Below are 27,309 nucleotides of genomic sequence, written 5' to 3'. Positions count from 1 at the left end.
GGCAAACATAAAAACCCAAAACAGAAATGGTGAGGGGCGCCTACAGATAAACCGAAAATAAAATGTCCAAGCAGACGAAACGGTAAAAGCAAAACGACACCGACCTTCATGCCGAACGTTACCACGGTGACCATCATCTTGAAGAGCAGCGCTAGAGCCAGCTGCCAGAGGGCGCTGTAGAGCCCCTCACCTGCCGGTCTGTCTGCCAGGCTGTTCCCCGACGAGGGCTCCGTGGTGTTGGGGAGCTGAGGGGGGAGGGGGTGAGGGTGGGAGAGAAGAGAGGTTGAGAGAGAGAGGGAGAGCGAGAGGGGAGAGAGAGGAAGGGGGAGGGAGGGAGAGAGGGAGAGAGATGGGGGCATAGATTCAATTATTATAAAAAATAAAAATCATCAGTTTGGATTTCCTGATTTATTTGGATAAAGGTTGTCATGGAAACGAGATACAAACACAGCGAAACTCCTCCATACGCCACCTGGCTCCACCCACCTGCTTGTAGCTGCAGAGCTGGGAGGAGTCGAGCAGCGAGCAGTCGTTGAAGAGCTCGGAGATGAGCTCGGCTCCGCTCATGCGGGTGTAGCTGTTGGGGAAGGAGAGCAGCGCGGTGCCGCCCGTCACCACCAGCACCTCCAGGATGGGGTAGCGGCCCAGACGGGTGCACTTCCCTGGGGACGGCACGGGAGCCGGGGTTCAAATGGAGCCTTTATTTTATACATGTCTTACTGGAAGCAAAACAACGCTGTTTCATTTTATCATAATAATAAAATAATAATAATAATAATAATAATAATAATAATAATAAAAGATAGATAGACAGACAGATACATGGATATACAGAGACAGAAAGACAGATAGATAGATAGATAGATAGATAGATAGATAGATAGACAGATGGATAGACAGACAGACAGACAAATAGACAGACAGATAGACAGACAGATGGATAGACAGACAGACAGATATAAATAAATCGATATTTCCAGTTGTTATGTGAGATGCAGTGTATAAGCACAGGAAGTGATGACAGGTGACTCTTCATTGGTAGTTAAAATACATATCTAAAAAAAAAAAAATCTACTTTCTATTTAACTCACAATTTTTGCCAATTCCAGAACATTTTCCGGAATAAAAAAAACAACAAGGTTTAGAGAAAAGCCCCTGCCAAACGGAGCGTTTTCGGTCGCGACAATCACAAAAAACCTCCTAGAGATGTGCGACGCCGCGCGCGTCTGAATGTTCCGTCACGACGTCAAAGTCTAAATAAAAAGATCCTCAAAGATCGTTCGATTCTATCCCTTCAGTTTGTGAATCCACATTCCTGCGTCATGCAGCGTTTCCTGCTGAAATCAAAGGGTCATCAACGACAGCGCTCGGCACTCACGCCTGCGGCACCAGGCGATGTTGGCCCTGATGAACAGCGCCCCCCAGAGGCCCCCGAAGATGCCCAGCAGGATGAAGGGGCCCAGCTCCAGCAGGTGCCAGGGGGCGTGGAACTCCACGTAGAACAGCACCAGGCGGCTGTTCCCAAACGGGTTGATGGAGCGCAGCGTGAAGGCCGCCACCAGAGCGGCGAAGAAGGAGCGCCACAGCGTCTTCAGCGGGAAGTAGTAGCTGACCTGGAGGCGGAGCAACAGGTTGAGGAGGATCCGTCTGTCAGCCGCCTCTTCCATGGCGTTCAAGTTAAGTCATTTTTAAGTTTAAATATCATTTCCCAGGACTCTGATGCGTGGTCTGCATCGTCCCGGCAAGGTCTACATTTTATACTAGTCAGTCAGAACCCATTCAAGTACGAATCCCAAATGTTGGTGGACGAGGCGGCGCCTGACGGGAGCGTCCTCACCTCCTCCAGGCTGAACAGCACTCCTCCGATGGGAGCTCCGAACGCCACGGACACGCCCACCGCCGCCGCCGCCGACAGAACCTGGAGGACGGAACACGATGAATGCAACGGGAGAAAATGTTATTAAATATGGAAGGGTTATGGTGGGTTCAGCTTAGCTTATGAGACAATAACAAGAATAAATTGTGTTTTTAGTAAATAAATACGTATTTCTTTGTTTAAAGTGGTAACCCGTGAGATTATTTTCTCTAAAAATTCCAACATTTGATACATTTTTTAGCTGGTACCATAATAACCAGCCATTCAATGTTCTCCCTGTGTTCCTCTACATGCTGTTTCCGTTGTTGGTGGCGTGGTCCGCCACAGCCACAATAAGTGAAAGGCAGCCGCAGTGGATGAACATTCAAACATTCCAAAACAAAAAAGAAAAAGAAACCTGAAAACATCCAGCGCCGCCTCACGTGACCAAGACGAAACCAGAAGAAAAACTCGGGGGAAGATAAGTGAGCAAGCGCGAAGACGAAGGGAAACCCGACGTCGCCGTTTAAAATGGAACGCTGGGAAATGTAGTGAATCCAGTCAAACACAGTCCATCTGATGGATTGCCGCTTTAAGCAAAGAAATGAATATTTATTTACGCCTTTACATGTTTGTTGTTCTTTTTGTGACTGTTCATCCACATCGACGGTTTACTGACCACACCTAGCTAAATGAATGTTTCCCGTGAAGGACCAGATTAATACAAGTACCACATGTGATTTGTTTCGCGCAACAAAATAATCGGAGGGATTACCACTTTAATACACCTTAGCTCTCTGTTTGCATGGGAAAGTGATGGAGCGGAGCAAGGGATGGGTGGATGAGTGGAGCGCCGCACCTCTCTCCGCTTGGCTTCGTTCTTGCGGTACTTGGTGAAGAGGTGGCACAGGATGTTGGCGCAGCAGCACGCCACGTGCACCAGGGGGCCCTCCTTCCCCAGGCTCAGCCCAGAGGACACGGCCAGAACCAGGGTGAGCGTCTTCACCAGGAGGGTCCACTTCCCCAGGTAACCCCTGATGATGAAGCCACTCAGGATGGTCTTTATCTGGAGGGAGAGAGGTCAACGTAAGGTCAAACCCCTCCCTCCTGTCTCTCCCTCCCGTTCCTCTTATCCCTCCCCCCTGTCTCTCCCTCCCCCCTGTCTCTCCCTCCCTCCATCTCCCCCTCTGAAGCAGAAGAACAGTTTCTTGGTGTAGTTCATCTTTCAGCCAACGCTGACAAAACAGGGAGAGACAAGACTCATCTTATCACCTCCTATCACATCATATCTCTCATCGTATCTCACCACATCACATCCCATCCCTCATCGCATCTCATCTCATATCTCATTCTATCTCATCGCATCATTTCTCATCACATCTCACTACATTGTATCTCGTCGTATCTCATCTAATCTCTCATCTCATTGTATCGCACCTCATCGTATCTCATCCCATCATATCTCATTTCATTGTATCGCATCTCATCACATCTCACATATCGTATCTCATTGTATCTCCTCTCATCGTATCCCATCTCATCTCTCATTGCATCTCATCACATTGTATTTCATCACATCGTATCTCATCTGTCATTGCATCTCAACACATCACATTTCATCACATCGTCTCTCATCTCGCCATCTCATCGCATCACATCATATCTCACCACATCCCATCACATTGTATATCATCTCATCACTTTGTATCTCACCTCATCGTATCTCATCTCATATCTCATCTCCACGTATGTCATTGTATCTCATCGTACCTCATCGTTTCTCACCACGTTGTTTCTCACCACATCTCACCTCATCGTATAAATTTATCTCATCATATTGTATCTCATATCTCATCTCATCGAATCTCATTGAACCCTCGTATGTCACTGCATCATATCTCAATACATCTCATCACATTGTATCTCATCTCAGCTCATATCCCATTGTATCTCATCGCATCATATCTCATCACATCTCACGCATGGTATCTCATCACATCTCACCACATCGAATCTCATCTCACCACATCGTATCTCATCACATCTCATTGAATCATCTTAGCTCATCGAACCATCCTCTCATTGTATCTCATTTCATTGTATCTCATCTCATTGCATCTCATCGTATTTCATCGATGGGGGGAGAAGACGACAGCCTTCACGAGGCCTCTCCTGTGAGTAGTGAGAAATGGTGCAAGACCAACTCACGAAACTAATGTCGCCAAAGAATCATCGAGCTGGCAGACCAAGGTACAAGCCAATGCCAAAACCAAGGCAGAGAACATCCTCTTAAGAGGGGCGCACACCCCCACCGTCGAAAACCAAGGTCTGCCGGTGCTCCAACTCAATGTCGAGGGCCTTACCATCGCCAAACTCGAAGTCATCAGGCATCTCGCCGATTCCAACAAAGTGGCAGCGGTCCTCCTGCAAGAGACACACTGGGTGTCAGATGAAAACCTCAAGCTTCCTGGGTTCTCCCTCGCTGGATCCATCCACAGCAAGAAGCATGGAATGGCAACCTTCGTCCGAGATGGTTTGAGCTGGGCAGCCACCAGCCAATCTCCACCTGGCTGCAACATCGAGTGGCTGGCCACTAAAATCCAAGAAACATCTGTCGTGAACGTATATTAGCCCCCACCAACAGCGCTGACTGCATCATCACTTCCATCCGTGACTGCTCCTGCCATCTATGCAGGTGACTTCAACTGCCAACATACGGATTGGGGTTACCAACACACATCACAGGATGGAGAAGCACTGAGTGAGTGGGCCTCTAACGTTGAGGTACTACTGCTGTACGACCAAAAGGAGCCCCCAAGCTTCTGCTCTGCACGTTGGAACTCTTATACCAACCCAGATCTGGCCTTCGTCATATGCCGCAGTAACGACCTGAAACCGGAGAGACGTGTCTTGGACAGGTTCCCTCGCTCACACCACCGGCCATCCATCATCAAAGTACCATCCCTAGTACAGCCGGTAGCTGGCAAACCGGTCAAGAGATGGAACTTCAGGAAGGCGAACTGGCAGTCGTTTACGGTGGAAACAGAAAGAAGAACTGCTGGTCTCATGGACCCAGAAGCAGAAGACGTGGATGCTGCATACAGTGCCTACTGTGAAGTCCTCCTAAGGGCAGCAAAGCACAACATCCCACGTGGCTACAATAAAAACTATATCCCGGGCTGGGATGAGGAGTGCAGCTGCCTGTTGCGCCAACACCAGCAGGCGATCACCAGGGAAGAAATGGACGCAACAGCAACAACCCTACTGCAGAAGCTGGATGACACCCGAAGGGCTAGGTGGACGGAAGTAGCGGAATCCATCGACTTCACCCACTCCAGCCGGAAGGCGTGGCAGACCATCAACTTGCTCTCAGGGAGAAAAACAACACCTCGTAGGTGTCCAGTGACTGCAGATGCTATTGCTTCCCAGCTCCTGAAAAATGGTCGCTTCCCTGATGCGGACAAAAACTTCGCACGACTGACATCGTGTGAGGTATCATCCCTCTCTCATAGCCTTGCCAAAGCCGAACAAACCCGCCGAAGACCCGAAGTCCTACAGGCCCATATCCCTGCTCTGTGTCCAATACAAGATTCTGGAGAGGCTGATCCACAGCCGCATTGAGCCAGTGGTGGACCCTCAACTCCCACCGGAACCAGCCGGCTTCCGCAGAGGCAGGTCAACGGTGGACCAGGTAACGCTACTCACCCAGGACATCGAGGACGGCTTCCAAGATAATGAGTAAGCTGGAGTAGTATTCCTGGACCTGACAGCTGCTTATGACACCGTGTGACACCGTGGACTACACCTGAAACTGTTGAGAACAATCCCGGACCGGCACATGGTGAGATTTATCATGGAGATGCTATCTAACCATAGCTTCATCCTACAAACCAGCGATGGCCAGACCAGCAGGCTCAGAAGGCTGAAGAACGGTGTCCCGCAAGGCTCTGTCCTCTCACCAATGTTATTTAACATCTATATTCACAACCTGCCAGACACAACATCCAAGAAGTACGGCTATGCGGACGACCTGGCCATCATGCTTCGATGCCCAACATGGAACACTATGGAAGAAGGCCTCAACCGAGACATGGGCATCCTGGCAGACTACCTCCAGAAGTGGCACCTTCAGCTCAGCATGGGCAAAACAGTGTCTGCAGCTTACCACCTCTACAACCGGGAGGCAAGAAGGGAACTGGACGTGCATGTTGGCAACATCCGCCTGGAGTTCCAGCAAGCCCCCAAGTACCTCGGCGTATGCTTGGACCGGACGCTGTCCTACAAGCAGCACCTGGATGAAGTGAAGGCCAAGACAACCGCAAGGGTCTCGCTCATCCGCCGCCTTGCAGGCTCGACTTGGGGAGCTTCCCCCCAGACCCTACGCATATCCACGCAAGCCCTGGTCCTACCCGTAGCCCGTGGGGATGGTAGCTCAGGAGGTAGAGCTGGTGGTCTAGTAATCCAAAGGTTGCTGGTTCGATCCCAGGCTCCTCCTGCTAGCATGCTGTAGTGTCCTTGAGCAAGACACTTAACCCCTAATTGCTCCTGATGGCTGCGTCCGTCGGTGTTTGAACAATTGTAAGTCGCTTTGGATAAAAGCGTCTGCTAAATGACTAAATGTAAATGTAATGTAAATGTAGCGGAATACTGTGCCCCTGCCTGGAGCAGAAGTCCACATGCGAACAAGGTGGATACTGTCATCAACAGCGCCCTCCGGATAGTAACTGGTTGTCTGAAACCCACCCCTGTGTCCTACCTGCCAGTCCTAGCTGGTATCGCCCCACCCAGTCTTCCGACGGGAAGCAGCTACCCTCGCCCTGGCAAGGAAAGCCCAGAAGAACGACTGGCACATCCTGCACAAAGCCACAACAACACCGGCACCACCATGCAGGCTCAAGTCTCGCCATCCCTACAACAAGGCAGCACAAGAGATGCTACAGTCGATCCCTGACGACTTGTCCAAGGACGCCTGGCTGGCAGCATCCTGGAGACAATCGTGGGAGTCAGCTGCGCCCTCCCGCATCCAACGATACATCCGGGACCCAGGAGGAGATGTAAAAGGAGAAGACATGCCACGCCACCTATGGACCTCGCTGAACCGCCTGCGTACTGGCGTCGGGCGCTTCAAGTCCTCTCTAAAGAAGTGGGGCCTCTCCGACAGTGCGTCATGCGAGTGTGGCGAACCTGAACAGACTGCCGAGCACATAATCACCAGCTGCCCCCTATACAGCCCACCCTCAGAAGCTGGCCTTTTTGACCTAGGACTGGAGACGAGGGCGTGGCTATATGACACTGAGTTGGCCATCTGATGATATACAAAAGAAGAAGAAGAAGTATTTCATCGCATCATCTCTCATCTCACCACATCGTATCTCACCACATCGCATCTCATCACATCTTGTCACATCGCATCTCACCACATCTTGTCACATCAAATCTCATCGTATCTCATCACATCTCACCACATTGTATCTCATCGTATCTCATCACATCGTATCTTGTCACATCAAATCTCGTAACATCGTATCTCACCACATCACATCTCACCGCATTGTATCTCACCACATCCAATCATGTCTCATTGTATCTCACCACATCGTATTTCATAGTTTCTCATCACATCGTATCTCATATCTCAGAATCCAGATCCATGTCATAAATCTTCATTTATTTCCCTAATTTCCACCACACCACAAACTCAACATCTCAGCATGTTTACTTTTTATCAATTTCTTTATCTTGATATAAAAAAAAAAAATAAAAAAAAAAACAAGAATCAAAACTTAAACATGAAGTGGGCTCAGCGTCTTTGAGCTGAAAGGAGATAAAAAGAACTGACAGAAATACAATAAAATGAAGAGATTAAAAAATACATCAAATTATGATTCAATATAAAAACAGTAAATAAAGAGGTCAAATAAAAATAATGATACAAACAAAAATAAAACACAATTTATTCATCTAATTCTGTCATCTCAATTTCGGAATCAATTTAGAAAATTGTAATTGATACTTTTGGGTGAATACTGAGCGCCTCTACCTCTGGTATCCCTGATCCGCAGGCGTAGGGGGCGAAGGCTCGGACCAGGATGACGGCGAGGAAGGCGAAGAGCAGCGCCCAGAAGATGAACATCATGTAGTTCACCGTGTAGGCAAATGCCCCCTGGTGGAGACGCGCTTCAGTTTAAAACAGCTTTACATCCACAACATGCAGTTAGAGTTGGAACAAACACGAGAAACATTTAAACAGGGAAGGTGTGTATGTCGTGACAGAGAACCACAACTAGAGGGCAGCAACCCTCCATAAAAAAAGGTGTGTATGATTTATTGGGGGTGATAATTGGTGCTTTCATAGATATTAAATTGATAAATCGTAAAACATTATTATTTTGAAAAAAAAAACCAGAAAGAATTGTCAATATTTAATAAACCGGAAAAATTTATTCAAACACAGAAAAATATTTATTCTCTATAAAATATCTAATATGAATTTGGGGTGTCGCGATTTGAAATCGAAATTGAAAATCGATCCAAATAAGCGTTCGACTTCAAGCTACTAAATCACAAGCAGATTCTCCTCGTATTTTTGTGGGTAATATCGTCTGACATGGTCACCATATTGGGGCGGTCAAGGTCCGCCGCTAAACAAATGGCGTGAGCGCTGGGGGGAGTGCACTGCGGCTCGTCCTGCTCCGGTCAGACTTGAATCAGGTTGGGTTGTGAGTTGGGAGAGCTGCGCTCGCTCCCTGGAGAGTCCGCTGCGTCGCATTCCTCAACGCCACCACCGCCTCGCAGAGCGTGCCGGGCCGCGGGGCGTGTGCCCCCAGGCAGTGAGAACACGGCAGGATTTTTTTTTCCACAGCGGCGCAGCAGCAGGAAACGGAGTAAATTAAATACATCAACACTTTTAATTTGTTTTGTTTGGAGAAAAGATGGCTCCGATCGGAGCTGCAGAGTTATTTTCCCCTTTACAACCATGTCCCCCTCTGGCAAAAGTAGCATCTGCTTTCTGCGCTTATTTTGGTGAGTAACTTAAACAATAAGTTACTTATTACACTACTTTTATTATTCAAAGGTAATTATCAGTCTAGTTTTACTAAACCTAATAACTGTTTAGGTGGTATATCCAAATAAGAGTTACTTATTGAGGAATAAGTGTTTTTCTTTTCAAATGAAGACATGATCATCTAACAGAGGCAGTCGAACGAAAGTCGAATCGCGACCTTAAAATCGAAAGTCTAATTGAATCATGGATTTGGAGAATCGTGACACCCCGAATATGAATAATATAAATAACATTAAATAATTCAAAAATAAATGTCGTTTTAAATATACGATCAACCAAAGAAATGAACAATAAAAATCAATCAAGTTGAAATGTAATATGGATATTGTGGTCTGCGATTCAGGCTTTGGTGGTTTTGATGGGTGACCTCTGACCTGCGTGGTGCCAGTGATGAGCTGGGCCCAGCTCCTCCACTGGGGACATTTGTCCCTCTCCAGGAAGGTGGTCTGGTTGTAGGTCCAGCAGCAGTGCTCATGGTTGAACCAGAAGTCGCTGAGACACACGCCCTCCTTCAGGTCCGTCAGCCAGTGGGACGAGATGTCGATGCCCCCGGCCAGAGCTCCTGGAGGATCAAAAATGAAAGACAAAATGAAGAAAAAATACAAAGAAAAAGACAAAACGGACAAAGGAAAGGTCCAGCAAAAGACAAGAAATGAAGAAACAAAGAAAAAGTGAAAAGAATAAGAAAGAAGGCAAAAGACAAAGAAAACAACAATGAAGGACAAAGAAACGGTCCAACAAAAGACAAGAAATACAAAGAGAAATGAAGAACATGTCAATGAAATGAAGAAGATGAAGGAAATGGAAGAAAAAAAACAAAAATGACAAAGAGAAAAGAAGGACGAGGACAAAGGCCTTCAAAGGCAACATCCACCCACGTATCACACGGGCTGATAAACTGGAGGACTGAGCTTCCTGTCCCAACCCTTTAAACAAGATTACAATGTGTGACTGTGTGTGTGTGTGTGACTGTATGACTGTGTGTGTGTGTGTGTGTGTGTGTGTGTGTGTGTGTGTGTGTGTGTGTGTGACTGTATGACTGTGTGCGTATGACTGTGTGTGTGTGCGTGTGACTGTGTGAGACTGTGTGCGTGTACCTGACATGAGCCCCACCAGCAGCATGAGCAGCCATCCAGAGAAGGCATCGCTCACACTGTGCAGCAGAGCCACTGTGGACTGACGGCTCTTACTGGTGATCTGTGAGAGAGAGAGAGAAACAGAGAGGGAGATGAGGAGGGATAGAACATACACACTACATGAGGTACTTTCCACCAGTGTATCTAAGTATGTGAGTAAAAACATCATAATATTCATTGATTTCACTTTGGACACATTGTCTACGTATACTGCGCACACACACACACACACACACCTCCCGGTGGCGGTCCCGGTCCTTGCTCTTCTCGCGGACCCAGTCGATGGTGTTGAAGTCCTCGTACGTCCCCACTCCAGGGACTGGGTCTTCCAGAGGGTCCACCAGCCTGGAGGGACCAGGACCACCATTCAGAGGACTGTGACGGGGGACGCTGTAGTCCTCATACCCACCTGGGAGGGGAGGAACAATCATTTGAGTAAATGTGTTGGGCTTTATTTTTGTTAAAAACATCACATACACACAAACTAAGAAGATGGAAGTGAATCCGTGAAAGAAAGAACGAACAAAAAAACTAAAGAATGAAAGAACGAATGAACGAAAAAACTAAAGAATGAAAGAACGAATGAACGAAAAAACTAAAGATCGAAAGAACGAAAGAACAAAAGAACAAACTTGACATTTTCACATGCAATTTGCAAATATTCAGAACAAATGTTGGTGGTATTTCATTTTGCGTGTAGATTCAGTGCAGTCTCAAAGGGCCTCAGTGTCTTTCCGTGCACTTGGACAAGCCAATCACAATCTGGTTGAGGCCGGTAAAACGCTCACGGTGGCAGCGGCTGGCAACCACGTGCACGTTTGGTGGGAACATAGGGAAGGTTTTGATGTGGAGCTTGGAAGATAAACAGAGAGATATTTGGACCGACACAAGAATCCGAACGGAGACACATTGAATGAAGTGTCTGAGAGGATGGTAGACAGCACAGCTTTTTCCCGGACGGTACAGCAAGTACTTCCTGTCGATAATCAGCCCGCTATGCCACTCGGCGTGTAAACTGGGGTTTTCAAAAGGAACCTAAACCCGTCATTTCCTGAACCCCAGTCGGGAGCTTGAGCTGGGTTCTGAGCATGACAGTTTCTTCTGCCAGGGCCACAGGTGCTGCCGATTTCAAGTATGTGAGCACACGGGCAAACACCTTGTGGAAGACCTCACTCTGGCTGACCCCCCCCATTGTTGCCGACTCAAAAGATAAAGAACGGAAGAAAAAAAAAAACCATGAAGCCGTGAGTAAACAATGGAGAATTATCCAAAACTACGTTTTTAATCAAAAACAGGCAGCGTTCAAGGTCACAGAAGCCCATTGAACGTATATTGCCTGGTTTATTTTAGCTTGAGCAGGGACTCAAAACAAAACCTGATTGTATTCAGGGCGGAGTTAAAGTGACACTCGGCGACAACACGTTGAAAAATGAAGTAAAGCCTGAGCCCTGGTCCCACAACAGGAAGTGACTCAGGAAGCAAAACACTGCTCGATTTATTTATTTTTTGTTTGTTTTCTCAACCTGTGCTGTCAGCGTGCTGCGCGTACAACACAGAGTATTTGTTCCATTGCGGAGTTAGTCTGCAAGAGGAGTTCAAGTTCTCAACCTGCAATGAAACTCTTGATTCATTCTTAAATCATCAACAACTGCTGCAACAACTCTGTCCTGTAAGTAAGTAAGTAAGTACGTAAGTAAGTAAAAATGTATTTATATAGCACCTTTCCAACAATAAATGCAACTCAAAGTCCTGTGACGAGCTGTACAATGACAAGAGCACAGCTTTGGTTATGTGGAGCCCGCCCCCCACGGAGACAGGCCAGCTCAACTCAGGTAAAGAAGCGGGCGCCACCACCCAGACCACCCAACTCCCCCGTGGGGCCCCGGGATCCCCCAAGAACACAGGCACACGCACCACGGATGTCCCCAGAGCCGCCCAGGCGTCCACCTAACCGCGGAGCCCCAGCGGACCAGGGGGACACCCCCCCCCCCCCCCCCCCAACAGGCCCCAAAGCACCACGACATTGCACCGACTTAGGAAGACTCAAGTATTCATGATGGAGTTCTGTCAGTGATAAAAGGAGCCCGTATTTCATTCAATGAATCAACATTGTTTTGGGATATTGCCAATAGTTTTTCCCATTGCAATGAATTCTATTAATAACTGCAACCATTGGTTTTGATCGCGACCCACAATAGGTTCCCCAACGTGGGGAGCAGAGTCATTAAGCTCCAGAACAATCAGCCAGGACGTGATGTCTTTCATCTGAGCGTTAATTCAAGACAGAGGAAGAATGTGATGGGTGGAGTGATGGGTGGAGGGCTTTCAGTTCAGTTCTCATGACAGTTCCACAGTGTGTGTCCACGGGGTCATCTGTAAGACGATTTAACACATGTTTGATACGTCATTTATTTGGCACTTTATAAGGAAATGCAATGAAGTCGCCTTTCCGGCCAAAAATGCAAAGATCACAATTAGTCAAAGTCATCAGCGGTGAATTAGCCCAAGCGGTGCAGCTCGTCCTCGGAAATAAATTCACAGAACATGTCGGCGCCCACTCAACTGGCCGAGAAAAAAGTGAAACTCAGTGGATCAGAAGGAGAACAAATTTGACGAAAAGAAGAGACATCTCAGAGCTAAGACGTGGGAAACCTGCGCATTTAAAAGAACATGGTTTCAAATGGACGTCTGCGAGCACCCAACATGGAGAATCTGATGATGAATCTGATGTGTTTGAACACTTCAAACACATGTTTGGTTTATTCTGTAAGAGGGAGGTAAAGGAGGCGTGGGTGGTGGAGTATCCGTGGGCTGGTTGAAGTTCAGGGTCATTTTCTCACTCCCAGTCCGTCCCTGAACCTGCACCCACCACTGACGAACTGTTGCTGAAACCTAATTTTCTATTTTTTTGAAGTACATTAGTTATTTATTATAAAGAAATATTGAGTGACTCACAACACCAACAGACTGCTGTTCCAGACACAGTGCTGCCAAGAATTCAATTCAAAGATTCAGCGTAACAATGATGTCATATCTAAAAATGTCAGTACTTTTCAACTTCTCGAACGCCATTCCAAAATCAGTATCGTATAGCGTAAGTATACAATATCAGTAAGTAACATATCAGCAAGAGCCCAAGAGTGAGTACACACTATTTCCATGCAACAGCGAATTCCCTCTATATGAACTCTATGTTTCAACACGGTGGTGAGCTGAGCAGGTAAATACAGGAAGCATTGGCAGACTGGCAGTGAGAGTTCATTGAAACCAGGCTGACAAGTCGGACTGGTCCGTAAGATAAACTGTCAGGGAGGAAATTAAGCGCCATACAAAGGAGAGACACCTTCTAAAAGCACAGCTTGTGGGAGACATCCTTATGAATTCATTTGGTTAAGTTTAACCCTTATGTTAGAGATAGATATGGGAAGGCGATAAGGGCACATTTCAAGCTTAAAAGCTCCAGTAAGACTTGAATCTATTAAAAATATGTTTAGGATGAAACATGGCTGTATGGTGAGGATGGTGTTGTTTGAGCAGCCACACCTGGAATCAGGTGATTGGTTCAGGGTGGCTGCAAACCTGTTGCTCGTTGGTTGGTCTAACGAGCAGCAGGTTAAAACCTCCATTCCCACACTCACTCAGGAGAGGAGCCCTGTCGTGACACATGTTCCATCTGCTCCTGGCTTGTTCCACCATCCTCCTCTCTACAATAAACTGCTCCTGGCTTGTTCCAGCTAGCCTCCTCTCTGCAGTAAACTGGTGTTGTAGACGCCCCGTCATCTGTGTCTCTGTACCGGAGGTCCCTAAAAACGCCACTTGTGTGGCACGTGGTAGACAAAACTGCCACAATGGCCAGTCCTGCCGCCGCAACCTCTATGGAAAACACACAAAGACTATGAACGCCTGAAAAAAACGTCTTTTCCCCAAACACAGAACAAGAAAAACCTCCATTAGCCAAGAGGACTTTATCAATCTATTCCAAGAACGTGTCCTCTGCATTCAACACATCCTTAGGAGCGATCCTGGTCCAGAACCAGGGCACTCACTGCAGGTCTCAGGCAAGTGGCAGAATGGAGTTTTTTTTCCCCACCATGCATGTCTTTGGGTGTGGGAGGAAATCAGTTTGCCAACCCGGCTCTAGCGAGTTTTGAACCAAGGGCATTCTTTGTGCAAGGCGGCAGCGGCAGTAACCAGTGACTACGGAGCCGAGTTTAGGAACCTGAACAACGGAGGAAGCTCAACGATTGACAGATTGTTCCAGGAATCAACCGAGGTGATTTGCGTGGGAAGCGCAGTCGAATGTGAAAAGTTGACCATTAACCAGGACAGAGCTTTCGCAAGACACTGACCCCCTAACGGCTCCCCATGAGCAGGTGTGTGCCTTGCACACCTGCGTAAGTCACGTAACGTACACGCCACAAATTTATGGCATTTCGATATAATAAAATTGAATATATTGTGATTCTGATATAGTAATACATAGGATAATAGCATAATGACCCTGGAAGCATGGGTTACCGCGGGTGGTTCATCAAGTGTCGCGAGAGGGAATGGGACGGTTGTTCGTTCAACGCCGGAGGCCATGGCCCAAACAGAACCTGGAAGGGAACAATAAACCTCAGTGTGTAATGACAACCGCGTGGCTTCTTCTGCCGTCTAGGACGGAACAACCTCGTAACCACTTCAAACTGAGCGGCACAATGAGACGCGGCGCAGGGTTCAGGCTGAACAGGGATTTAGGGAACATTTGCATTTATTTACTTTCTTACTTGTAAGGAAAATGACAAACGTAAACTTAACTCAAGAGAACTGAATTGGCGTTGTCCCTCCAGACGGTGCCGCTTCCTGTGTTTTTATTTTATATCTATTCATTTTCCTTAGTTTCTACTTGAATGAAAGGAACATTTTAAAGCCAGCGAAGGGACTGTCCTGCTCCGCCTGGGATCAGCACAGCTTCATAAACATCTCAAATAATTGCAATAAGAGGGAATCTGATTCAATTTCTCACAAAATTAGGTCTCACAGATTTTGTATATTTTGAATGAAGGGAGGGTAGGATTGATTCGTATATAAAACTAATGATTTGCTCTGATCTCAGACTCCACATGACAATGAACGTCAGTCAGATTCATTAATGTGAGGTTTTGAAAACATGAGAAGAAGCGATGGAATGATTCTCAGAATAATAAATTAAATCACAGACCTACAAAACTTTAACCTCTGCCTTCAAAACAACCGGTGAACTCTGGACTCATCCTTCTTTCGGCCCCTATCAGCAGCTCCATAAAATCTTGAGGAAACGAATTCAGCACAGCTGACGGGGCAAACACCAAGCCAAAATAAATCTGAATGTGAATCACTCACTCCTCACACATGGGAGAAGCACAATGCTGAATGGATCTTAAAGTAGACCTGTCACGTGCACCCCTATTCAACAAGTTCATATGGGTCTGAGGTGTTTTATAAAGCACATTTCAACAACAAGGCAGTTCAAAGTGCTTTACATGAAACATCAACAGCATTAAGACTAAATGCAAAACAAACACATTATAAAAGGACATAGAATGAATAAAGTAAAACAATAGAATCCATAGAATAAAGACCCAAATGTATGTGCACAAGCAGTGAGAAGTGAGTTTTTCATAATAACTCTCCTTTAATGGACATCCCTTAAATACGTGATTCCAAACCTAGGGTCTCCGACCCTCACAGGGGGTCACTGGAAGATCACAGCGGTGGGACACGGGGCCTTGGACCATTTGAGGCGAATATTGGTTCAGAAATCCACACGAGTGTCAGTTCAAAAAGAAACTAGAACAAAATCCATGACTGTATATTCGAATGTAATGTAAGCCCTAAAACCCATGCGCTCGCTACCATGGAAACATAACTATTTTAGACTAAAACAACCGCTTAGGTTTTAATTAGGGAGTCTTAGATTGATTTAAGGGGGGGGTCTCCCCTGGTTGGGGAACCCCTGGTTGAAATAGTAACGTGGTCCAGCTCTGGCCACTAGACGACTTCCTTTGGGAAAATAAAGTTCTTCTCTATAAACAGAAGAAATCTGAGCTTTGCTGATCTCTGACACGCGTGAAGTCGGCCTACATACACCAGCCACTGCGGCCTCTGGGAAAACTGTGGCGATGGAATTCATCATGTGGTTGTTGCTGGTGAACTTTGTGGCAAATACGCTGCACACACACACACACACACACACACACACACACACACACACACACAGTGTCCTGATGCAGAACAACATGAGACCTCAACAACCTGAAAGAATCAGTCTGTCCCTTTGAGAAGACAGCCATGTCATCAACTCTCAATACAACTCCTTCAGGACAACAGCAGAGCGAGCTAGCCAGCCAGCTAGCCAAACAAACAACACGCCACCAAAAACATGGTTTCATTTCTCTCTGAGTTTGTGGCTCACAAGCTCACCGTCTCCCCCATTTTCCACCGCATCCTCCTCGTCCAGCTGCCTGCTCCAGTACTCCCAGTCCATCTCTCATGGTCAGACTCAGAAACCACCATGAACGCCGGGCTGGGAGCTCAAAGTGGAGCTGCCAAGCCTCCCCTGCTCCCTCCCAGGAAGTGAACCCCGCTGAGCGCTACGCGATTGGGCGAGGACCCGGGCAAGGTGGCTGGCGATTTGCCAATCTGACGGAGGTAATGAGCGGCTCAGAGAGCTACCGTGATTGGCCGAGCAGATTGCTGCATTCAAATAAGGGCGCGTTTGTTTGGGAAGTCTTTGACCCCATGAGTCCTGTGGGACTAATCTACCGTCAGAAGACACACTGGGTGACTGGGTCAGTGGGGGGGCGGGGGAAATGTACTTCCTTCAAAACACAACACTACCGCTAACGCAGTGCGCTCAAAACTGTGAAACATATTCCCATCAAACGGAGCACTTGAACCAAGCCAAACACAAGACGAGTGCATGTATGCCTCTGGATTCTTTAAATCATGGCAAATAGATTTGAAGTTGAGAGCGGGGATCTTGGCCCATGACTCCGATTTTGGGTCCCCAAATTCTCATGACAACAACAAACTTCAGAGTGTGACAAATTTTCTTATTTTTTCCCCACTTTATTCATATTTTGGAGCCAGCACCACAAATGTTATGCAGTACAATTGACCTTTAAGCATTTTAGCTTAAAAGCAATAGACTGAGGCTTAAGAATATTTCTCACTGTACTTTTGAAACTGAATGTTTTTATTTGAACTTAATGGTTAACAGACTTTATAAGACAATGGAGATTAAGTTCCAAAGGGGTCTACACTCACATTCATTATTTATTCATAACTTTGTTAGTTAGCTATATCACATACATCCATGCATACCTTTGTTTCACTCACTGTTCAAATATAAATTGCAATAAAATACATGACTGTATGTTATAATGTATGCTACTCCCCAGAATCCATAACAGTAAAAGCAATTCAGAGAAAAACGACCACCGACCGCTCATAAATACATGGGGAAAAATAGATTTCATCTTTTAAGTCGTGGGGTCTCAGATTGAAGGGGGTATGACTTTGGGAGGGAGGTCAGTGAGACAGGTTGGAGGTCTACACATTTTAAAACTAAAGATCACGTGTGAGTGTTCTCAGTGACAGAGAACAACAGAGAACACAAGCTGGCTGCAAGACACAACCACCCAGAAATGTAGTTATTCTACTCTATCTTATAAATCCAGGTCACTTTGGGGGTACATTCCATCACCACGGCTTATCTCAAAGTATTTTGTGTACAGAAAGATATGTAAAAAGCTGCTAGCTGAACAGGGTTATCCAGGCCGGGGGAAGGTAGCAACGTGAACGTGACACTGGACGCAACCACACTCCTTCGCAAGTGTCTGGGTTTGTACTCTCTGAACAGGAAACAAAAAGCACAGCGGGCTCCCTGGAGCCGCTGCGTGGGCCCCTTCTCATCTTGTTTGTGTTCCTCGGACAGCGGAGGCTTCTGACCCTGCTCTCACATTTCCACACGACACCGACCCATCATCCTGTGTCTGGTTCACACCAAAGGACTTTTGCCGGGGTTATCAAGCCCCAGGCAAACTGTCAACATCAGCGGGAACGTGGTGCTGCTTTGTCTTTTATCTGAGCTCTTAAGTCTTTACAAAGTCTGTTCCCGGTCATTTGGCGCCTTGCCGCCGTCAGATGAAGCTTTTCAAGGCGAGGGAACCCGATGTCCCCGTGCACAGATGCAGACATCCACAACGTCTCCCTGCGCCGACACTCAGAGACATGGGGGGACATCCGAGCGCAGACCCGGCTGCTGCGGAACGGAGCCGTGGCATCAGCGCTCACAGCGGAGCCTCGGAGGGCCAGCGGAGCCTCGGAGGGCCAGCGGAGCCTCGGAGGGCCAGCGGAGCCTCAGAGGGCCAGCGTCACACGGCGACTTCCAGACTTTGATGTTCGATAGAGCAGCGAAAAAAACAAACAAAAAAAAAAAAAAAAAAAAAAAAGAAACTTGTGTCCCTCCAGCGCAAATTAGATTGCGTTTGATGTGTCCGCCATGGGCTGCATTCGTCGCGCTTGAATTGGGGCCGAAATGAGAGAAAAATTGGGAAGGTGTGTTGTAAGGAGTTAGCGAGCGAAGTTACACTGAAAACACTCAAACTACTACAACAATCCACAACATCTTGAAAACAAAGGCCTCATCTGGCGTGGTGGTTTATTTTGAGCCCAGCCAACGGTGAGAATCAGGCAAATGAATGATTCAGCTGGCTTTAAGGAGCTATGTTCAAGTGCCTGGTTCCAGGAGTTTCTCCTCGTGGAATAGAAACGTTTTATACCCTTTTCTTTCATGTCATGATAAAAGATCATTTCTGTGACAAGATGTTTTTTTCTTGTTTTTACAGATTTTATCAAGTGGATTCTTTCGCCCCGACCGCAGATGGGGTTGCCGTTCCTTCTTCTTCGATGACAGTTGTCTTGTCACACCGCGTATTCTCCTTTACTCTTCTGTACTTTGTCCCCTCCCTCCCTCCCTCCCTCCCTGTTCCCAGGTGACCTGCTAAGGTAACAGAGCTACGGTGTAGGACGACACACCCCACCGGTCACAAGGCACCACAGCTCTCCGTGGGTCATCCCTGGTCAATTATTACACGCCGTTGGCCGCACATCTGAACCGGAGCAGGGAAGACAAAGAACCAACATGGCCGGGACGAAGATCAGTCCCCCCGAGAAGAGTCAGAATCCAAACCTCAACAACACCGAGACGAGTCCAAGACCAAGAGGAAGCGACTTCCACTGCTTGTGCTTTAAATCCCGGTGCTGCTAAAGTGGACCAGAAACACCATTTCAAAAATGATGATCATATTTATTTCAAGAATATAATATAATATATAAAATATAAAATATAATACAATACAATACAAAATATAACAATATAATATAAAATATAATACAATGTAATATAATATAAAATTAAATATAATACAATATAATATAAAATATAACAATATAATATAAAATATAATATAATATAACAGTCAAAGCTGTTTTGGGATCCTTCAAAATGTGTGCTACCAAAAGGACCACCTGGAGGTGGTCCTTGAGGAACTGCTGGGGCATTGACATTGGACTGACTGTGTTTGCTGGCTGTTTAATGAGACAGCGACGGTGGAAAGGAGCTCAGATCGCTGGCGTGGTGTACGGACCTACACTGGTTCACCTTGGCTCCTTCGGGTCAGGGCTGTGTATCTAAACGTGAGGCTTTTCTGGCATCGACCGAAATGCGTTTGATATGTCGGGTATTGAAACATTGTGTGGCATTCAGCACCAAATGTTGAAAGACTCAGGAAAGCCGGGTTCACATGTGGGTTAGGGTTCGCCCTAACCCTAACCCACATGGTGTTGACAACAACAAAGTATGGCTCCAGTTCACGAGAATTGATACCAAGTGGAAATTAAAATAGAACAGCAAATGAGCTTTGACTCATTTGACTCAGTATATCCGCGATGAAAGGAGGGGAAGGGAAGATGTCTGTGCCGCTCTAACCTGAAGAACATGGGAAACCAGAAAGAAGGAGCACACTACGAATGAACACCCCATCACTGCGTGAACACATAAACCGTCTGTTTGCTGCATCAGTGGGTTCTTTTGGGACATTTTTCGAAGCACACTAAAAATTCAACATGGCTGCCTAAATTCGTATTAGGAGATTAGACAGAATATTAAAGGAAATTAGGGCTGCCCCCTGGAAGTCGTCTGCTGGAATCCCATGAGTGAGGTTTTTTTTTTTTGTTGTTGTTGTCAGTCAGTGTGCATTACAGTCAACAGGATAAAACAGGTGGAATCTGAAAAAAAACACACACAGGGATAACATTTCAATGGGGAATCATAAATATATACACGGAGGAATGGGCGTGCACCCCCCCCGCTGAACAGGCGAATATTCACATTGAAGGATCCGATTGGACTGACAGTTCAGTCAGTACAGCCTGAAAGGAAATGTCTCTCACTGCAGGAGGAGGAGATGAAGTCAGGGTAACTTGATGAACATGGGGCTGTGAGAAATAACCAAATAACCCAATAACCAAGGAGATGAGGAAACATTTCCTTCTTTTCGTCCTTCTGCTTTTGATTCCAAGTCCATCGTTGGTCCTGGCCGTATACCTTGTGAATTTCTCCTATAAAAAAAAAAAAAAATTATGTCGGCAGTACATGACCTTTTTTTTTTTTTTTTTAAATTACAATGGCGTTCTCCAAAACGGTATCAAATAAGATGAGCCTCAGTGGAAACACGGTGACATGAAGGTGATAAGAGCTGTGGTACTGGCTGTCCTTGTCCTTATCGTGAGAAGGGTTCGGTTCAGCCCTGAGTTGAGTTGCAATGTCAAAAACAAATAAAAAGCATCTTCCGGAATCAAAACAGACTTGGCTGAATTAAAGCCGATTCTGATTCTGATGGTGAAATGTCGCTGAAACCGGCGTCCCCCACCGCTCAACAATCCTTTCTGGGCCATTCTGTAAAAGCGACCCACCCCCACCCCCCGTCGCACTTCCACCTGCCGTGGGCACGGCCCCCGGGTGCTGCTGCCGGGAAACCTCTGTGACCCCCTGGTGGGTCCGGGCGGCCGAGAGCCCACGGCCATGAGCAGCCAGGTGATGCAGAAGGAGGTGAGAGCGAAAGCACCACCAACCACACCCCCGACCACACCCCCGACCACACCCCCGACGACTGTGACCCTGAAGACAAGCCGCCCATGACAGCCAAGATGTCACTCCTGGGCCGACATGGAGGTTTTTACCCCCTAGAATTATCTAAGTGAATATTTATGGTAATCACAAGGAATTTATCTCAATATATGCTTATTAATTATAAGCAGGTTTTGTGGATAATTATACATTTAAAGTGTTTCGTTGACCAAGGTGCTAATCTTACAAGCCCTAAAGGGTTGTTTTTTCCAGCCACCTGTGCATATCGGACTAATAATTGAAGTAATGGATACTTTCCGAAAGACGGTAAATAATACTCTGAGTTGCAGTGCATTATCTTTGTGCAGCCATCTGCAAAGTGGCAGAGAGGTGAAATTGAAGGAACACACTCATGTCTCCCGAGCTCCACACAACACAAGCAAATAAGTCATCCTCGAGTCGCGCTGCCAGACAGAAACCACATCAACTCCAATTCTGCTGATTACACGCTTGTTTGCGGGTCAAGCAGATTTCACGGTCCCTGGGGGCCCCAAAGTGATTTCCTTCCAGAACCCACTGTATAATTCCAAAGCCTCACGGTTGCGCTCCACGATTGAACTGCATTCTTTTTAAAACTCTGCAATGCTCAACGTTGTGGAAACACTTCTGGCCAGAGAGAAGGAATATGGACGGTGTGAGACCTCTGCCTCGTCTGGTCTCGAGCCTCGCTGCCCTGTTTAGACTGGAGGCACCGGAACGTGACGACCATCCTGATATCATCTGGACGGCAGTGAACGGTAAAACCATGCAAACATCTGGTCCAGGGTTGGGTTTTTTTTCTTAGGAAGTCTCAGTTGGTCACGGTTGTGACGGAATCTCCGCCATACATTATCAAGCAGGACGTCAGCAGAACCAGGCGCCGGACTTCCATCTAAGATCTAAATTCCTTCTACGATTCTTCTTCTGGGCCAGGGGTCTTCCAGCTGAACAATCTGTTCATAGTCGGTCAGTTCAAAGTTTCCCAACTCCCCGGACCCGGAACACCAACACTTGGTGTTATGGACGCTGACCGGCTAGATGCTTCTGGAGGGGTTGCACGAGGCCTTTTTGGCCCTTCCAGAGTGCCGTCAATCACAGCTATGGCTGGAAATGGGCACTGGGCTCGTTTGTTGGCAGCAAAGTGCAACTCGTACCCAAAAAACAGATCCAGTCAATAGCAACGCCGATTAGGATGTTTTTAATGTTTGACGGCTAATAAATGATCTTATTACGAGAGGAGAACTCAAGGGATTCGAGAAATTATTTGATTGATAAAAACAATCAAAAACAGCATCAGGATCTGATCATATTCCTAGCAGGGTGTCAAAGACTGCTTTAGAACAGTGACTGGGTATACTCCAGGGAAGCAGCGGTCGCGTTCGCTACGCCCCCTACGGTTCTATATGCACATTAACCTGTGTGTTAATGTGCGGGGACTGTAGCTCAGGTGGTAGGGCTGGTGGTCTAGTGATCCAAAGGTTGCTGTTTGGATCCCAGGCTCCTCCTGCTAGCATGCTGTAGTGTCCTTGAGCAAGACACTAACCCCTAATTGCTCCTGATGGCTGCGTCCGTCGGTGTTTGAACAATTGTAAGTCGCTTTGGATAAAAGCGTCTGATCAATGACTAAATGTAAATGTAATGTAATGTGTGTTGAACCGTATTATCTTGAGAGGGCATTGAAATAGGAGATAAAATTACATAGAAATGTTTCTGTAAAGAATCCAATCAATCAAGGCGTCCACTCAGGAAAGAACCCCCTGCGATGGCCGTGTCCTTGAGAGAGAGAGAAAGTGTCCCAATGCCGCACAGTTCCCCCCTCAAGCAGGAGGATGGTTGGAAGCTGCTGTTGGGACTTGTAATACTGATGTGCACCATCCAGAGCATCTTAAAGGGTATTTATGGGATTTATAATGTTATTTGGTGGGATTCTGCAGTAAAGGGAGGCAGGATTTGACATCATTTTGCAAACGGCCAACTGCTTCCAAGTGTGTTTTTTTTTTTTTTGTTTGTTTTTTTAAATCATTAAATGTGAATGGCAGACGATGCCCTGCTGAAATGAATACGACAAAGGACTGTTCCTCCTCATTTTGGATGCTTGTAGCTTTTAAAAAACCCAGAATTTGTAACTTCCTGACATGGTTCTTGGTGAAAGGCCTTGCCTCGAGATTTTCCTTCCGTTTAGAATGAAGCAGAAGCGGTCGTGATGACATCACAGCCGCATCATCTGTTTCCGGGCAGCCTTCACCTGCTTATTTTCAAGACTATTTAACAATATTTTCCCACGGAGGAGGTTTAAACTTTTGAAATGGGTTTTCAGTGAAAAACAACACGTTCCTGTTCTATGGGGTCCAAGCAGCTCCTTCCTGACAAGGGCTCTTCCAATCGGTCAATTTGTTTAAGTCAAAAAAAACATGTGTTGATGATGTCACAACCACCTTATACGAGAAAACGCATTGAGATCTCCATATCAGTGCACGGACAGACGGTTTAATAAACAGAGTAAGTATGTTCCTTTTTGCTTTTGAAAAATACTTTCAGTTTCTCTGTTTGCCTTTAGTTCCTGTTTGCTAAGATGAAACGACAACCGGGGAAGGGAATTCAGGGACACTCATGACAGAGACACAAAGGCGTCATGCAGCAAGCAGGCGGTGAGCACTGTTTAAATTCACCATCATCCAACGTCCCGCAAAGAAATTCACTCAAACAGACAAAGGACTCCTGCCTGCAGACAGAAGCACACGAGCACAGAGCGCACACTGCGAGGACAGAGATAAATCTTATCAGGAGAAACCCAGCCCTTTGAAACAACGGCCAGTCCCGCCACCCTGGACGCACATCTGTTCTCACCATCTCAGAAAACAAACAAAAAACAACTTTAACAGTGACAGAGGGATCATTTCTGACTCAAAAGTAAATCTAAAGCCCCTTTTCAACAAGGAATCCATAACATTGCTTCGTGATTAAAAAAGGCAGGATAAAAACATGCACAAGAACATGGCCTGACCAAGGATGGACACTGTGGTCGGTGCCTGGGCCCGGTGAGCTGCCCACCGCTCCTATCCTGCCCCCTGGAGGAAGGACACGCCTCCATGGGGAAAAAGCAGAAAAACATCTCACAGCCTCCATCATGCGCGCATATGTGTGTGTGTGTGTGTGTGTGTGTGTGTGTGTGTGTGTGTGTGTGTGTGTGTGTGTGTGTGTCGGCCGCTGTAAGTGCACGTCATGCATGTGTTGGGGTGTGTGTGAGAATAAAGACGAGCTCAAAGCTTGTCCAGTTTAATCCTCATCAGGAGGTAGTGCCTTGCACATGGGCCTCCTTCAGGGAGTCTGTTCCCACATAGATGACTTGTGGACTCAGTACCTAACAGGTTGGGGTCAGTACGTTACGTCCAGTGTAGATGTCATCTGTCAGTAACGCCAACCTGTCGGTAACGGACGTACAATCTGAATGGCCTTGTTTTTGTTCCTAGACCAGAAACGTTATTTTTTTTAATGTTCTGTAACAGCAGCAATAGCAGAGGCCAAGCAATGGGCCCCGTTCCAAACAGACATGAGGGCCCTGCACTAGTTCAACAAATGGATCCTTGTAGTTTTAGTGACAGACATGGTGGAATTGTGGTGCCACAACGGCCTAAGTCTAAAGTGAATAAGTTAGGATTGACTCAACAACCGCAGCACAATAATCTTGATAGTTTGACTACATTTCGGGGATGGTTTGGTTTCAGAAGATATTTACACACAAGAAATATTCCAGAACCAGACTAGAACCCCTAGAACCATGAATGGAGCTCAGAAAAATGCAACTCTATCAACATGTGAAAAGAACCAGAATCCCAGTCGATATCAATCACAATATCAATATTAATATCAATATCATATCTCTCAGCCCTACCGTCACTTATTTTTCAAACTTGTTGATATAATCCCTGCAGTCAATTTAGGCCATAAAATGTGAAATAATATTAAAAAAAAAAAAAAGGTAGAAAATCGTGGGAACTCTGCTGAAATCGCTCCATATGTAAACCCCATCACAATCTACCAAAAAAAAGATGGAGCGCTGAAACGACGGATCGATCAATCGTTTCACCCCCAAACAGCGTACACAACCGATCACCAAATCAATACTGATCAATGCTAATCAGCTGACCTCGTTCAAGCTGCAGCTCTGAGATCTACCTACCTGTCTGTCTGTCTGTCTGTCTGAATGTCTATCTATCATCGATGAATCTATCTTTACCAACCCCCCTCCCGTCTCCTCCAGCCACGCTCGCTTCTCACCCGAGCCGAGGGGGGGGACGTCGTCCGTGCAGGAGAAGTCCAGGGTGGCGCCGGCGATGTCCACCATCTCGTCGTCGTCCTCGTCCTCGCTGGGGTGATGGAGGGCGTCCAGGCTGCCCGAGCGGTAGCTGTCCATCCTCCACTCTCCTGGGATTTAAAAACAGAAAACAACCATGAAGCCGTTGACAGCAGCGTCACACACGGGAGACCGTTTGCCGCGGGTCACTTTGGTTTCTCCGTTTACCCCACAGAGGTGAGAGCTTTCCATGGGTGTGCGGGCGGAACCTAAACATGCTTCAATCAGCGAGCGTCCATTTTTGCAAAGGAGACGCAGACGGTGGTGGAACCACAGAAGCAGCGAGACACGTCTGCTGTAATGGAGAAGTTCACTGTTTCCTTGTTCCTTCACTGAGCTGCGCGTGGCTTCGTTTCTCTTTTTTTTTTTTTTTGTTTTAACACCCAGAAGCGTTTCAGCTGCTTCCTTGTCACCCACTGCTGTGAGACAGACAGACAGACAGACAGAGAGAGAGACAGCTAGACAGACAGACAGACAGAGAGACAGCTAGACAGACAGACAGACAGACAGACAGACAGACAGACAGAGAGACAGCTAGACAGACAGACAGACAGACAGAGAGACAGCTAGACAGCTAGACAGACAGACAGCTAGACAGACAGACAGACAGAGAGACAGCTAGACAGACAGACAGACAGACAGACAGACAGACAGCTAGACAGACAGACAGACAGAGAGACAGATACAGCGTGAGAAGTGAAAGAGTTGTGAAAAGTTGTTAATCATGCATTTTAATAAAAGCGTCACGTCATCTGGGGGGAGCTGGTGTTATTTACTGTGTTTAAGAAAACCGAACTATCGCGAGAACTGCGGCTGTTGGGTCGTTCTCGGAATCTGCTTCACGTTCGTCTGGAAACCTTGACAAACACGTTCGACACGGAGAAGCAAAGCGCCGTGAAATCCACGCTTTGCTTTGCGTGACGGACGCATCGTCACTGTTTAACCGTGAATAGGAAGCGTCCTCACCTGTGAGTCAGCTGCTCGGACGGGGTCTTGTGACTTGGATTACCGTGATCTCACTGCGACACTCTCCATCCGAACAGAGCGTTTCAAAGCCCGCAGCGACCCGGGAGCTGCCCCGCCAGCGGCATTAGCACCGTCCGCAGGTCGGGGGACGCCGCGGGGGGCGCAGGGGACGGGACGGGCGGGACACAGAGGCTCGTTTCCGCGTGTTTGGCCGCTGTTTGAAAGTTGCAGCTGCCACCTCCAGGATGTGGCCGTTCACCTCGCCAGGAAACTCGGTCGATCGACGAGCTCCGGCGTCCGCTCAACCGGGTGAGTGGAGCAGATCGATGTTTCGGTCATCTGTTGGCTTTCCCGTGAGCTGGCTTTGGAAAAGGTTGTTTTTTTTTTGTCGGTCGATGTTCTGTCGCATCCTCCCTCCAAGCAGAAGGCCCCCACTGGCCCCCACTGGCCCCCACTGGCCCCCCACTGGCCCCCAGGGCCCCAGGGCCCCGACGAGGACTCTGAAAGGAAGAGCAACGCGCTCCGTTCGCTTCTGTTTTGACTGTTATTCGTCGCCAGGAAAAGCAGTCGATTGAAAAGTGCCGCCTTGACGCAACTGAGTCGAAGGCGCGGCTCGATTTATCGGTCATCTATTATTTTCCGTCGGCAGAAATACTTTTAGTGTTTGTTTTGATCAACTTTCTAAATGATCATATAAAATATACTTTATCAGAATAATCACGATAATTATAATAGCAA

At 47.0% G+C, this 27,309-nt stretch overlaps 1 protein-coding gene across 1 annotated transcript in view; it reads right to left on the bottom strand.

Moving 5' to 3' along the window:
- LOC307246857 (H(+)/Cl(-) exchange transporter 5-like) overlaps positions 1–26,980 on the bottom strand; it is a 47,175-nt gene extending 20,195 nt beyond the window's left edge. Inside the window, exons 1-11 of the mRNA XM_080022885.1 lie at positions 26,572–26,980; positions 25,530–25,676; positions 10,294–10,466; positions 10,019–10,118; positions 9,296–9,483; positions 7,896–8,018; positions 2,715–2,921; positions 1,838–1,918; positions 1,379–1,613; positions 487–662; positions 105–245 (exon numbers count right to left, since the gene is read on the bottom strand). Coding sequence (XP_079879011.1) covers positions 105–245; positions 487–662; positions 1,379–1,613; positions 1,838–1,918; positions 2,715–2,921; positions 7,896–8,018; positions 9,296–9,483; positions 10,019–10,118; positions 10,294–10,466; positions 25,530–25,665 — 1,560 coding nt within the window. The 5' untranslated portion in view covers positions 25,666–25,676; positions 26,572–26,980. The remainder of the gene's footprint in view (positions 1–104; positions 246–486; positions 663–1,378; positions 1,614–1,837; positions 1,919–2,714; positions 2,922–7,895; positions 8,019–9,295; positions 9,484–10,018; positions 10,119–10,293; positions 10,467–25,529; positions 25,677–26,571) is intronic.
- Between the last annotated feature and the right edge of the window lie 329 nt (positions 26,981–27,309).

The sequence above is a fragment of the Zeus faber genome, assembly GCF_960531495.2.
Source record: "Zeus faber genome assembly, chromosome: 22".
Taxonomy (NCBI): Eukaryota; Metazoa; Chordata; class Actinopteri; order Zeiformes; family Zeidae; genus Zeus; species Zeus faber.
Note: the sequence above shows the minus strand (reverse complement) of the source record. Positions and strands in the feature narration are given on the sequence as shown.